General features: G+C 43.4%; 1 protein-coding gene across 1 annotated transcript in view; it reads right to left on the reverse strand.

Moving 5' to 3' along the window:
• Positions 1–3709: 3709 nt before the first annotated feature.
• wnt4 (wingless-type MMTV integration site family, member 4) overlaps positions 3710–13880 on the reverse strand; it is a 35782-nt gene continuing 25611 nt past the window's right edge. Inside the window, exons 4-5 of the mRNA XM_080215268.1 lie at positions 11219–11361; positions 3710–6305 (exon numbers count right to left, since the gene is read on the reverse strand). Of these exons, the coding sequence (XP_080071394.1) occupies positions 5838–6305; positions 11219–11361 (611 nt within the window). The 3' untranslated portion in view covers positions 3710–5837. The remainder of the gene's footprint in view (positions 6306–11218; positions 11362–13880) is intronic.

Below are 13880 nucleotides of genomic sequence, written 5' to 3' on the forward strand. Positions count from 1 at the left end.
ATTGCCCAATGATTCTGCGGTCCCATCATAATCTGGTGAATTTGAAGGCTGCAAACTTTGGGCTTAAAACTAGGGCAACACTCACTACCACTTTGGAACTAACATAATAGGAATTTTCCCACCTCCCAGTTATGTTTTGGTGCAACCCTCCCAGTTAGTTTCCCCCAAGACAACCCTTACCCTGCAGCTCTTTCCCTTCCTTCAGTGATGAAGAATTCTGAATAATATTATTTATGAGCACGAGAACAGGCAACAGTACATCCAGGGGTGTTTCTCTTCATATCATGAACCCCATGATGTGTCGCTACTTTGAAAGATGCCCATATGTTACATTTATCAGGATGGCGTATTCTCTTCAGTGATGCTTTGGTTAACTGAGACCCACCACCTCTTTTATTGACAATGAGAAATTTACACAGATAATGTTTTTGTTTGCTTGATATGGGGTGGCACAGTGGTTAGCACTGCTGTCTCACAGCACCAGGGACCCAGGTTCAATTCCTGGCTTGGGTCACTGTCTGTGTGGAGTTTGCACGTTCTCCCTGTGTCTGCGTGGCTTTCCTCTGGTTTCCTCCCACAGTCCAAAGATGTGCGGTTTAAGTAGATTTGTCATGCTAAGTTGCCCCTTAGTGTCAGGGGACTAGCTAGGGTAAATGCATGGGTTATGGGGTTAGGGCCTGGGTGGGATTATGGTCGGAGCAGACTTGAGGGGCTGAATGGCCTCCTTCTGCACTGTAGGAATATAAGATTCTATGATATAGAATGCATGCTTTCTCACCAATGAGACTCACCCTGCTTATTTGTTTCAGCCACTGGTTGGCAGATCCAATGTATTGGGAACTTGAACTGTGCACAGGAACATTGCTGGATTTTAATCAAACAAAACCTTGTCGGCTGTCAGCGCAGAGTTTTTGCTGTCTGTCCAGCTAAGACATTGGTTTGCAATCTGGAACTTAACCAGGGATCATTCCTGTTCCCACTGCCATGCCTATCCATTTTGGTTCCATTAGTAACTGGTTGGGGTGCAGATGACTGTCCAGTTTAGTAGCTGGATTCATGAATCTACCAAATCAGGTGTCTGTGTTCTGTTCTCCCATTGCCAGCCACATAGCTAATTGGAAGCTAATGTGATTTACCGCCCCCCCCCCTCCCCCCGCCCCCACTGTAAGGTGATAGGTGAGAGGGATAAATTCCATTTGTGTTCTTTATGACTTTGCAAACTAGGTTTGGTGGAAATAGGTTGAGGATATGTGGAGTTTGCACATTCTCCCCATGTCTGCATGGGTTCCCCCACCCCCCAAGTCTCCGATTTCCTCTCACACTCTGAAGATGTGCAGGTTAGGTAAATTTGCCATGTTAAATTGCCCCTTAGTGTCCAAGATGTGTAGGGTTAAGGGGATAGGGTCTTGTCAAGATGCTCTGTCGGAGAGTTGGTGTAGACTTGATGGGCTAAATGGCCTTCTTCTGCACTGCAGGGATTCTCAATTAAGTAACTGGCACCCTGTTTCAGATGATAATGTACTCTTTTGAATGGACCAGGTAATTTAAAATGAATTGAGGGTTATAAACCATACTGCAACAATGATATACCTAGTGACTCTGATACACTTGGCTGTGGGATGAATTATCTTCCTACTTGGTGGAAAACAAGAGACTGATTTGGAGGCAGGGCTACCTCACCATCCTCTGCAATACAGATACCCCTCTCTTAAACTGAAGGGACCCAGTTTTAATAGAGCACCAGCAGGTTTAAGAGGGAGCTTTCACTAAAGCGATAGATACCGGTTCAGAGTTAGATCCAGTTCCACTTCGTAGTCTTTTTTTCTCTCAGCTGGAGGTATATTGCACCACATGACTCAAACTGCACTTGTACTAACTTTATTTGAATGATACAAGGAAGTAACATACCTGATAATGAAATATTGCTTGTTAAACATAAATGTATTTAGTGCCTTGTGTCTGTTTGGCACTGGGACCTCAGAATACCAGGAGCTGGTAATACCTTATATTCATTGTGTACAGCATAGGTGCATCTGAATAAGGCTGATTTCATCTGGGAGTGCAAACATCACATTTATTAATTCTGTATTAAGAATGTCGTAGACTGAAAAATCACATAGAATCTGTCTAAACAAATATATTAGGATTTGTACATTATTTAGATTACACTGGCATTCCTATACAAATCTATTTTTACAACTTTTTCCAGTGTTTGATTGTTCTATTCTTACTAGAATAGAACTGTTACCACTACTTTTTCCTCTCAGATGCTCTCTAGTCTCCTAATCGGGGGTTTCTCTCTTTAAAGCTCCTTCTTTTAGTCAGGGAAATGGTACGATTTTATTCTGCATCCCTGTTCAAACACTATTATTGATGCTGCATTATTGGCCAACTGAAGGTAGGGATGTGGTTGGATGGGGGGACTGTGGTAGTTACTTCCACCATCTAGCTCAGGTGGTTCATCCCCTTTTTATCCATCCCTCCCGTTTGAGGGGGATTCAGTATGGAGGGATCACAGCTGAGCCTGATCCTGTCCACTGCCACAATGTCACACTGCCACACACTTGCAGTATTACTAGGCAGTAATCAGGAGTACAGGACCTTTCTTTTCCCCATTGCACCAATTTTAGTGCTCTGATCAACTAACATTTCTTAGTAGAGATTTATTTCTTAATTTTGCAACTCATCACAGTTTGAACTGCACTGTTCATGAACTTTGAACAGGGGAAAGTTCAGGTTCAAAAATGAAGTGGTCTTACATACTCTCAAAAATGGCAACAAATACTTTCTATAAAATGAGATGACACTACGTAACATCCCTTTGCAATATCACATCTCATGAGGCCATTATAATCTGTAGCAACTCCCCATAGAAACAGCACAACCAAAGGGTCCAAAGTACAACTGGAGCTGTTGTGTGCAAAGGCTCCACACATATGCATCTGACATATGTACACCGAGGCAAGGGACCCATTGGAATTGAATCTGTTAAGGTTTCAATACACTCAGGAGAGAGGGAAGGCAGAAGAGAAAATTGACGACGCGGGTGGGGGTGGTAAATAATACTTTTAGGAACAGGGAAATGGCTATTAGGTTCCACAAACCACAAGTGCACCTGGTTGTCTCTTAAACCTATTTATACTGCCTGTTGCAGTGGCCTTCCCTGGTCATTTAATCTGCATCTTTATTACCCTTTTAGTAAAAGATTTCAGCTTGACTTTCCTAATTGCCTAGAACTGCTTGATTTTAATCTGTATTCCCCTGGTTTGAGGTTTCTCCTATCAGGAACAATCTTTAGGATCATCTTGTTGGTCACTGTGTGAATCGTGGATCATGAAAACTATAACTAGGGTACCTTAAAGTTTGCTCCTTTACAGGGAGAACTAGCCCAGCTCCTTTAGGAGTTAATCAAGCTCACAAACTGTTTGCCATAGTTGTACCCATGTCCAAATTCCAATCACCATTATATCTGAATCCAACTATTACTGGTATTAAACTACAATTGATGAAAATAATCCCTTTTTTTATTACAATGCTTGCCATTCTTGTTCATTTCTGCTAAGTAAAAGATGCCTGTTCATTTATAGTACACACACAACCACACACACACAACCACACACACACACACGCACACAAAATTACACTTAACTCTAAGGAACAATTCTTTTGCTGTTGCAAAAAAACATATGAAACACGAGACGAGCTAATATACGATTAATATTAAAGAGCAGCCTATATTTTATGAAATAACACACTGGAATCTTGAAAAAAAAACCACAGTTCAAGATAGCAGCATTGAAGTCAGCACATTGGTGTTTTTACTATTCTGGCCCATCCACTGGGCAGTCTTTAAGGTTAGGGACATTATAATTGGGAATAGTACATTGAGTTATTGAGTGTCAGCGTCAAGCCCTTTCAGGAAACATCCAGCCATCAGATACACAGCAAAGTTCCCCATTCTATAATTAAGCTGATAATCAGGATGAGCAACTATCTCAGTACCAGTGACTTTTCTATGAGCCTGATCAGCCATACTGTGGTCAAATATTGCCAATTCAATGCAAGATTGTGCCAAATGGGGGAGCTTGGGGCTGCAGGCCCATAAATATCTTGGTTGAAAATGGCCAAACTCATTTGGTACCATCACAAGTCAGCATTTAACCTGGACTGAATTTAGAACCATAACACCATAAGATATAGGAGCAGAGTTCGAGCACTCTGCCCATCGAGTCTGTTCTGCCATTCAATCATGGCTGATATTTTTCTCATCCCCATTCTCCTGCCATTTCCCCATAACCTCTGATCTCCTTATTAATCAAGAACCTATCCATCTCTGTCTTAAAGATACTCAATGCCTGATCTCCACAGCCTTCTGCAGCAAAGAATTCCATGGATTCACCACTCTCTAGCTGAAGAAATTCCTCCTCATCTCCGTTTTAAAGGATCATCCCTTTAGCCTGAGGTTGTGCCCTCTGGTTCTAGTTTTTCCTACTAGTGGAAACATCCCCTCCACGTCCACTTTATCCAGGCCTCGCAGTATCCTGTAAGTTTCAATAATATCCCTCCTCGTCCTTCTAAACTCCAATGAGTACAAATCCAGAGTCCTCAACCGTTCCTTATATGACCCAGCTCAATGATTAATTCCTGGCAGGGCTCAGTCTCTTTCAATGTTAGTTTCTACCTGGTCTGAAGTGATGCGCATTATATACAAAAGAAAGAAGAATTTAACTCCAGCACAAGAACAACCGCAAAAGATCAGAGTTAGGATTCTAGATCTTTAACATCTGTAGCACAAAGTTCTGTCCAAATAACATGATCAACAATACATGAACACTAGGATCATTGTACAGGCTAAACTGTACTGTGCATTACATCGTACTAGAAGCATTATTTGAGATAGAATCTTCTAGGATTCATTTCACCATGACATATTATCTTTGTAACTGAAATATTCAGAATACTGTTATAATACATTCTGTTAGTCTGTCCAGCGTGCATATTCTGCCCATAAAGGGTTTTTCTCTGTATTTGGTCTTTTTCTGTTTCACCGACTCTATACGTTACGTTACAGTTGGTACCATCTAAATTATTTATTGACGGTATAGTGCTGTGTTCTCTGTTACAAAGTAAAATGACGCACACGTGCACTCATATTGTGGGGGAAGTCATGAAATGCCAGTCACTGCAAGCTATCCGGAGCTGGGAGAAAGCTTGTAATGACGAGTTTGGAATGTATGCAATTTTGGAGGTATTGATATATTGAGTTATCCGGAGACCACTGGAGCACTGTGAGAGGCGTCCTTATGTGTCGGCAGACAATCGTACGGCTGTGGAATGGATGAAGAGATTTCAGCACAAACCAGATTGCCTGGACAGGATGATCATCGGGAGGGGCTGCTGGCAGCTGGAGGTAAGGGTAACTTTCGTACAATCAGAGAACAGCAGGAATTAATGGAGAATTGGAGAGATACTGACATGAGTTTTAAACTAGATACGTCTGTAAGAGAGCAGTGTACAACTGAAGAGGTATCAACACCAGAAAAGGCCTGTGCAACAATACCAGTGTCAAACCAGACCATCTTTTGCCCCCTTGTTCCACTTAAGCAGCATCAGTAACAGAGAGGTATGTTCAACCGGATCAACAACAGTCCAAGGAGAAGTACCTCCAGATCTTTGTTAGTCAGCAATAAATAAAAATAATAAAACAAGGATCCTTTGGGACATTTTAAATAATGTTTTCTCTCTATCTGTCTTCTTGGAATTGCTGGAGTGTTCTAGTCCCCCGTAGTGAAGGGCATTGACCTGGATTTGCCTGGGCTGACCTGGGACAGGCCTCATCACCGACACGTGTGCATCTCCACCACCTTGCGGCACTGCTTGCATTTGACAAAGCAGCACCAGTGGAATTTACAACTGCACCTCTCCACGATCTCCACCTCCTCCGTATTGAAGCTACGGCCACAACACATGAGCTCGCAACCGTCAATCGCCTTGGACGTCTTATTGCACTGCCGCCCAGAGGTTCCGAGGACCCCGTTTCTAATGTCATGATCACAGAAATCCGGGCTTGAGTCGAGGTATACGAGGTCCTCGTCCGTGTGGGGCTTGAACTGTGAATTCTTGGGCACCAAGACTTTCGTGGAACCGACTTTCCTTTGTTCGACTTCCGTGGCTCCGTCGAATTTCTCTTTCAGCACGTTGCCTACTTTCCTGAATGGGGGCATAGCCTTCCAGCAAGTTTTCACTTCGCAGGACCCAGAAACCCCATGACATTTACATTCCACCCTCATGTTGTTCAAAATGGCCTGGAAAAAGAATGCACAGTTAGATGTTGTGGAGAATAACTAAGCTGTTTTAATACTTGCTGCGAAGCAGTGCACAATATTGTTCGTCTGTTATATTTGAGGAGTTGGGGTCACGTTTTGAACTGTTTGTTTTAATAGTGCAACTGCGACTGACTCTGGAAACAGCTGCATCCTTGAAGGGGTGGTGCTGCTTTGATGGGGAGCTTGTGGTGCTGTTTAGTTCCTGGAACATCCTGCTGTCGTGGAACAGTTACGTGCCTTGTCTGCTGCTGTTTACAATGTGTTTTCGATCTTAGATTTTTTAACATTGAAATTAAAATAACAAATGATTTTCTAGCAGCAATTCCAAACTATCACAGCATGCCTAATTACACATCCATGTTTAAATGACCCAGGTAGAGACTTGGAAACTGGGGGCAGCTTTGGGAGAGATGAAAGGATTGAGAAGGATTTGTGTAAGTAGCTGCGGTAGAAATGTCGGAGTCACATTGACAGGGTAACCGGGCTGATGGTGACCATGAAGGAGCGGTGAAGTTATCTCGGGGAAAATAGTTGTGGCAGAGCTATGGGAAAAGTACAATAGGCCAGGGAGGAACGGGAAGTATAATTGAGGAGGAAAGGGGAAAAAGTTAAACAAGCTTGGGTAAAGGAGAAAATGTAATGGATGGGGAAGAGTATGTTGACCTTCATAGCAAGAGGATTTGACTATAAGAATAGGGATGTTTTACTGCAATTCCACAGGGTTCTGGTGAGGCCACACCTGGAGTATTGTGTGCAGGAAGAATGTACTTGCTATAGAGGGAGGGCATCGAATGTTTACCAGACTGATTCCTGGGACGGCAAGTCTGTCATATGAGGAGAGACTAAGTCGGATAGGATTGTATTCATTGGAGTTTAGAAGAGTGAGAGGGAATCTCATAGAAACTCTTAAAATTTTAACAGGGTTAGACAGGGTAGATTCAGAAAGAATGTACGCAATGGTGGGAAAGTCCAGAACTAAGGGTCATAGTTTGAGGATAAGGAATGAGGTAAGGAAAAATTTCTTCACCCAGAGAGTGGTGAATGTGTGGAATTCACTACCACAGAAACTAGTTGAGGCCAAAACGTTGCCTGATTTTAAGAAGAAATTAGATATAGCTCTTGGGACTAAAGGGATTAAGGGATATGGGGAGAAGGCTCGGAAGAAGATGGGATCAGGACATTGAATCTGATGATCAACCATGACCAAAATGAATGACAGAGCGGACTCGAAGGGCCGTATGTCCTACTCCTGCTTCTATTTTCTTTGTATCTGTGTTAAGGTTGGGGAAAACAGCACGTGTGGTTGGAGAAGGAGGAAGAGCTGAAGAGACTTGTGAGGAAGCAATAACGTGTACTGGGAAAGAGGAGCCTTGGCAGGTACTGGATGGTACATTGGAAGACATTGAAAGTAAATTATAGACTGTGCAGTCTATAATTTACTGTCTTAGCTACTAAGGTCACCCTGCAGCTTCCAAAAGGCCTTTAAGCAAAGGTGTTAGACTGCAACATTACAAGCCAAGTGATTTCAGGGTGTGACATTCTGACTGAGAATCAACCAGTCAACCATGTGAGTGACTTGAGCTAGAATAAATGATGGTTTAAGCAAGCCCTACAAATTCTCTCACATTGCTCCATTATAAACAGGATAATTGGTTGGTACAATGTGAATGTATTGAAACTCACTGTTTTCTTTGGGGTAAACATTATTGATTTGTGCCACCTTTGAACACAATGCAGTTTCATAAAAAGTGACCTGCATTTACTAGGGAGATCTACCAGAGAGCTCTGGTGGTGATACAGAAAGGGCAGTTTTGGATCAGCTTCCCGTTCTACGTAACTCTTCAGTTCCACTGTAGTAAATGGAATTAAACTTCAGGTATTGCGTACAACAAGCAACTGATCTGATACACCCATTCATAGAATCCCTACAGTTCAAAAGGAGGTCATTTGGCCCATCAAACCTACATAGGTCACAATCCTAGCAAGTCCACCTGACATTAAGCATGGCCAATCCACCTAACCCCACACATCCTTGGACTGTGAGAGGAAACCAGAGCATCTGGAAGAAACCCATGCAGACATGGGGAGAATATGCAAACTCCGCACAGACAATGATCCAAGGCCAGAATCGAACCCGGATCCCTGGTAATGTGAGGCAGCAGTGCAAACCATTGTGCCACCAATATCAGCGACAGTCTGCTCTTGATATTTGTTGTTTTTTGCACTAAAAGTTAAATTATTCAACAATTTTAACACAGGAAAGTGAAAATTTAGCACCAAAACTATTAGACAATTTGAGTTATGTGACATGGAAATAGGAGAATTAATGATGAAAAATTGCATCCTTTATTGTGTGTATGTAGATTGGATGACAAAACTCCAAAATCAGTTTATATTCAGAATTCAGTGCCGAATGGGATTGTCATCTTCACTTCAGGATTGTAACTTCAAATCCGTGATCATTGCAATTCTATGGAGGTGATTTTGAGCCAACATTAGCTATCAGCGTAAACAGCGATGTGAGCCCATGAGAGATTTTCGCCAGCGAGATCTCACTCCCCAATTTTCCCTGCCCCTTGCCCGTGATGCAGTGAGGGAAAGGCTAGGAACCTTATTTCGTTAAATTTAAATGTTATTATAGGGCTTCCCTGGAATATATTCCTCCCCTCATTGAAAATGCACTTCACGTTGGCGAGATTGCAACAAGTTTAGAAAATCTCAAAGCAATCCAGGGGAACCCACCAGGGGCATAAAGTTAGGTAGCCCCCAGTGAGGGGGAGGGACATGCCTGGGCAATGTTCTGGCACTGCCACCTGGCACTGGCCTCGGTAATGCCCTATGGGGAACCCCATTAAGGGGGCCTCCCTTATGTGTGGTGAGTTTGTGGACCACATTCCCTGATGCTTCTGCAACAGGGGGAGAAAGATGGTTCTGGGTGGGGGGGAGGGGGAACAGAGGAGAGTGCACCCTGATGCTGCTGGGGAACTGTATGCCCTGATGTTTGGGGTGGGGGGTGTCATGATGCTTGTGATGGTGTGGTGGGGGTGGTGATGCTTGTGGAAGGAGGGGGGTCACCCTGTTGTGTGTGGTGAGGGGAAGGGGGGTGTCATCCGAATGTTGGTGCTGGGAGGCTGGGGGTGGGAGTTTACTTTTATCGCAGATCTTCAAAGGATTCTGTGGAGCCAATATTGATGGCCAGGTTTCTTAGACAGCACCTTTGAAACCCACACGACTACCATCTGGAAGGATGAGAGTGGCAGATACCTGGGAACAGCACCACCTGGAGGATCCCTGCCAGGTCATGCACCATCCTGACTTGGAAAAAGTCACTGTTCCTTCATGTCGCTGGGTCAAAATTCTGGAATTTCCTCCCTAGCAGCACTGTGGGTGTCCCTACACCTCGGGAACTGAAGAAGTTCAAGAAAGCAACTCATCACCACCTTCTCAAGGACAAGTAAGGATGGGCAATGAATGCTGGCCTAGCCAACAACGCCCACATCCCATAACTGAATTAAAAAAATAGACCTTACCATGACTTTGATTCAGATATTAGGGAGGACCATTGATTCTGAATAAACGATTCAAAAAATAGGCTCTACACTCTACATCTCCAACCAATGCAGGGTAGCGATCAACAAAGCACGCTGAATGCTGGGCAGTTCAGTTAATGAGATACTGGGGAGACCTTCAAACACCAGCATTGGTTATAGAAGAACTGCAAGGCTGATCAGTGAAGATGGTGCAGACTCGAAATCCACCACCTGGCTGGATGGGAAAGACTGAGAATTTGGGTAGGGGAAAGCTGTGAATAGAGACTTTGCGAGGAAAGATTTGGGAGAACGGTCCCTGGCAATCAGGCAAGTGAGTGGGAGTAGGATGCAGGGAACGTTTGTGATTGAGGGAGTTGTGGGAGGAAGCCAAGGCAGTGAACATCCCAGGTTTTGATTTGATCTAGAGGAAAATTAAACTATGAGGCAAGACTGAAGAAACATGTATTTTTTCAGCCCGGAACAGATATGACTGACAAGTGAAGTTATGGAAATATAGCAGACAGTAAGCAGTATGAAAAAAGCAGATGCAGATAATGACTTTAAATTAAACTTAAATTTAGGACAAGAACACAGGCTTACGTTGAGTTACAGGTAAATTTAGAACTAATGTTAGAAAGTTCTTCAGTGAGAGTTGGCTTCCAAGAAGAGTACAAGAGGCACTTCGCACTGGTGGGGTGAACTTTAAGGTCTTTCTGGATTGTTTAAACTAATATGAATGGCCTTCCACACCCACATTCATTTTGTGATCTTATAATACAAACGTTCACACGTTGGCAATTTTTAAATTCATTTACTGGACGTGGGCCTCACTGGCGAGGCCGGCATTTATTGCCTGACCCGAGCTGCCAGTAAGAAGCTGATGGCGAGTTGCCTTCTTGAACCGCTGCAGTTAGGTACACCCACTGTGCTGTTAGGGAGAGAATTTCAGGACTTTGACCCAGCGATAGTGAAGGAATGGCGATGGGGGGGAATTTTCCCATCCTGTCCGCCACAGGAATCCTCGCTGATGGGGGTGGGGCACCATGGAATGGTCCATTGATCTTGGGCGTGATTTTCTGGATTTGGGGTTAGCGTGGCTGGTAAATCCTGCCCAATATGTTTACACACCAAGGGAGTGACTTGGAAATTCTTACCAACATAACACCTGTTATCATTACTCAGGTATAGATAAACACATTTCATATAACTTATTTTTGCCTAGAATTAACCTGTTGAACAAAAAAAGTCAATGCTGAAATAAAGAGCAGGAGAAGCTTTTTTAACACTTGAATTAAATTTGTAAGTTTAAGATTGGGAACAGTAAAGAACAGAGTTGGAGTTTAAGAATTGTAAAGTACGCACCTTCCTTCCTGCCTCATTGTTGTGCAGATTCATTAATGGTCTGCTTGAGGAGGAACCTTTGCTTCTTTCCCTTACATCCACAAAAGACTGGGAAAAGGCAACGCCATATGCAATATTATCTGAACAGCCTGACCACTGGAATCCTAAACCCAAGAGGAAAGAAGAAATATTAATGATCAGAACATAGGGAGGCGGTGGCCTAGTGGTATTGTCACCAGACTATTAATTCAGAAACTCAGCTCATGTTTTGGGGACTCGGGTTTGAATCCTGCCATGGCAGGTGGTGCAACTTGAATTTGATTAAAAAGAATCTGGAATTAAGAATCTACTGATGACCATGAAACCATTGTCGATTGTCAGAAAAACCCATCTAGTTCACTAATGTCCTTTAGGGAAGGAAATCTGCCATCCTTACCTGGTCCGGCTGACATGTGACTCCAGAGCCACAGCAATGTGGTTGACTCTCAACTGCCCTCTGAAATGGTCTAGCAAGCCATTCAGTTCAAGAGCAACTAGAGATGAGCAATACTGGCCCAGCCAGCGATACCCATGTCCCACAAATGAATAAAATTGAAAGCCTGTTTAATGCAGGAGTGAATGATCCTGACATTTCCAAGGACAAGTCAAGCCTAGATCTAACCAGGAATTTAATCAAATATAAAATCGAGAAAACACTGTAGGTGGGTTTTTTTCTGCTCTGCAGCGCTGGTCCAGTAGTGTAGCCGGGCAGGAAATTTCATGGGAGGCAAAAAAAATTGGAATCGTGCCCTCTGTCAGGCTGGTCGCAAACTTTTTTATTGACATAATTAGCCTTGTGCCCATTGGGGGAGCATGGGGGTGGGTGGGGGCACGAGGCTGATTTTATTTCTAAGCCAATTTAAATGCTATGCATGAGCCCGGCATGCAATTTGTCTGGACTCACTTAGCTTTCCCACCTTGCCAGTGGAGCTCCTCATTGGCAACGGTCTCAGATGTGATGGCCTTGCTGATGGAACCAGAGGCCATAGATGTCCCTGAGGTGTTTGGGGGCAGGGACCCTGGCAGTGCCCACCAGGCACTCTGGCATTGCCCACTGGGCACTGTGCAGTGCCAAGGAAGCGGTGCCTGAGGTTGGGGGGCGGGGGGGGGGGGGGGGGGGGGTGCGGGTGGTGAGAAAATCGGAAAATTCCACCCATCAACTACAGCAAGGCAGAAATGAATGTTCCATGCTTCTGGTTTTTTCAGTTTTCTTTAGGTGACTTATTTCCCAGAAAGAACGTCTTTAATGCCCAGATAACTAGGTTCATTTGTGGACTTCCAGGAACTGAACAGTTTATTTCGGCAAGAGATTTTATCCATGGCCTGGTGTTATTTTTCATTTTGTGATGTGGACTTTGACTTACTCTTGACTGACAAGCTGGCTGATTAAACATTAAAACAACAAATAAGAGCGATAACAACATTCTTTATAGTAACTATTAAACATACTCGCTCATCAAACGCTGGAAAATAAATTTATCACTGTTATATAGTGAATCCTTTTTTCTCATTATCTGTGGAAATTATCTGGCCTGACTGTCTTTGAAGTCATCAAGGAGATTGGAATAAGACAAGTTATTTAAATGCCCTTAAAAAATTTGACCAGGACGGTACAGATTTAATTTAAGTTGAGAAGAGTTATCAAAAAAAAACACTTTCATAAATTTTACAAGATCTTTGTATTTGAATTACATCACTTGTTAATTCCCTCTGACTGGTACAGTAAACCTGACTTCAATCTGCAAAGATTGTTTTCCCACAGCTTTCATAGAATCTGCAGTGCTGAAGGAGGCCATTCAGTCCATTGAGTCTGCACCGACTTTGCAAAAGAGCATCCTACCCAGGCCCACCCTGCTCTACCCTGTAACCCCACCCATTTATCTCACTAATCTCCTAATCCATACATTTTGGGACACTAAGGGGCAATTTAGCACGGCTGGTCCACCTAACCTGCACATCTTTGTGAGGGAAGTTGATTTTTACCTTTTATGTACTAACACTAGAAAGAGGTTCCAGCATGCTGGAACTAAGAGAAGGAAATGGCAACACTGTTCCTGCCCTTAAAAGTGTCTGAAATGTAACTTAAATACTCAGGCTGCTAGATGGACATTCATAATGGGAGGAAAGCTTGATCTTAGAGAATATAAGGGTTAGAAAGGGGTGACAGCAGGGTCATTGAACACTATTACTTGCCATTATGAACTTCTTCCACTACCAGAAGTGGTCTCCCTCTATTTTAAAGTCTAATATATGGGTGATGACAAATTGTGTGTTCGTTTATGATCAATGTTACTACTAGAAGATGGAACATTTTCCCTCTGAAGTGTTTGGTATCAGGGACAAGCTCCCATATCATAGTTAAATGCACATACCTCAACGTGGAGTCCCACTCTAATCTCGAGAAAGGACCGATTACATTCATGATTTTCGTGATTGGGCAGCACGGTGGCGCAGTGGTTAGCATTGCTGCCTCACAGCACCAGGGACCTAAGTTTAATTCCCGACTCAGGTGAGGGCCTGTGTGGAGTTTACACATTCTCCTTGTGTCTGCATGTGTTTCCTCCAGGTGCTCTGGTTTCCTCCCACAGTCCAAAGATGTGTGGGTTAGGTTGATTGGCCATGCTAAATTGCCCATAGTGTCAGG

Source organism: Carcharhinus amblyrhynchos, chromosome 30 (assembly GCF_965287045.1).
Source record: "Carcharhinus amblyrhynchos chromosome 30, sCarAmb.v2.hapA, whole genome shotgun sequence".
NCBI classification, from domain to species: Eukaryota; Metazoa; Chordata; class Chondrichthyes; order Carcharhiniformes; family Carcharhinidae; genus Carcharhinus; species Carcharhinus amblyrhynchos.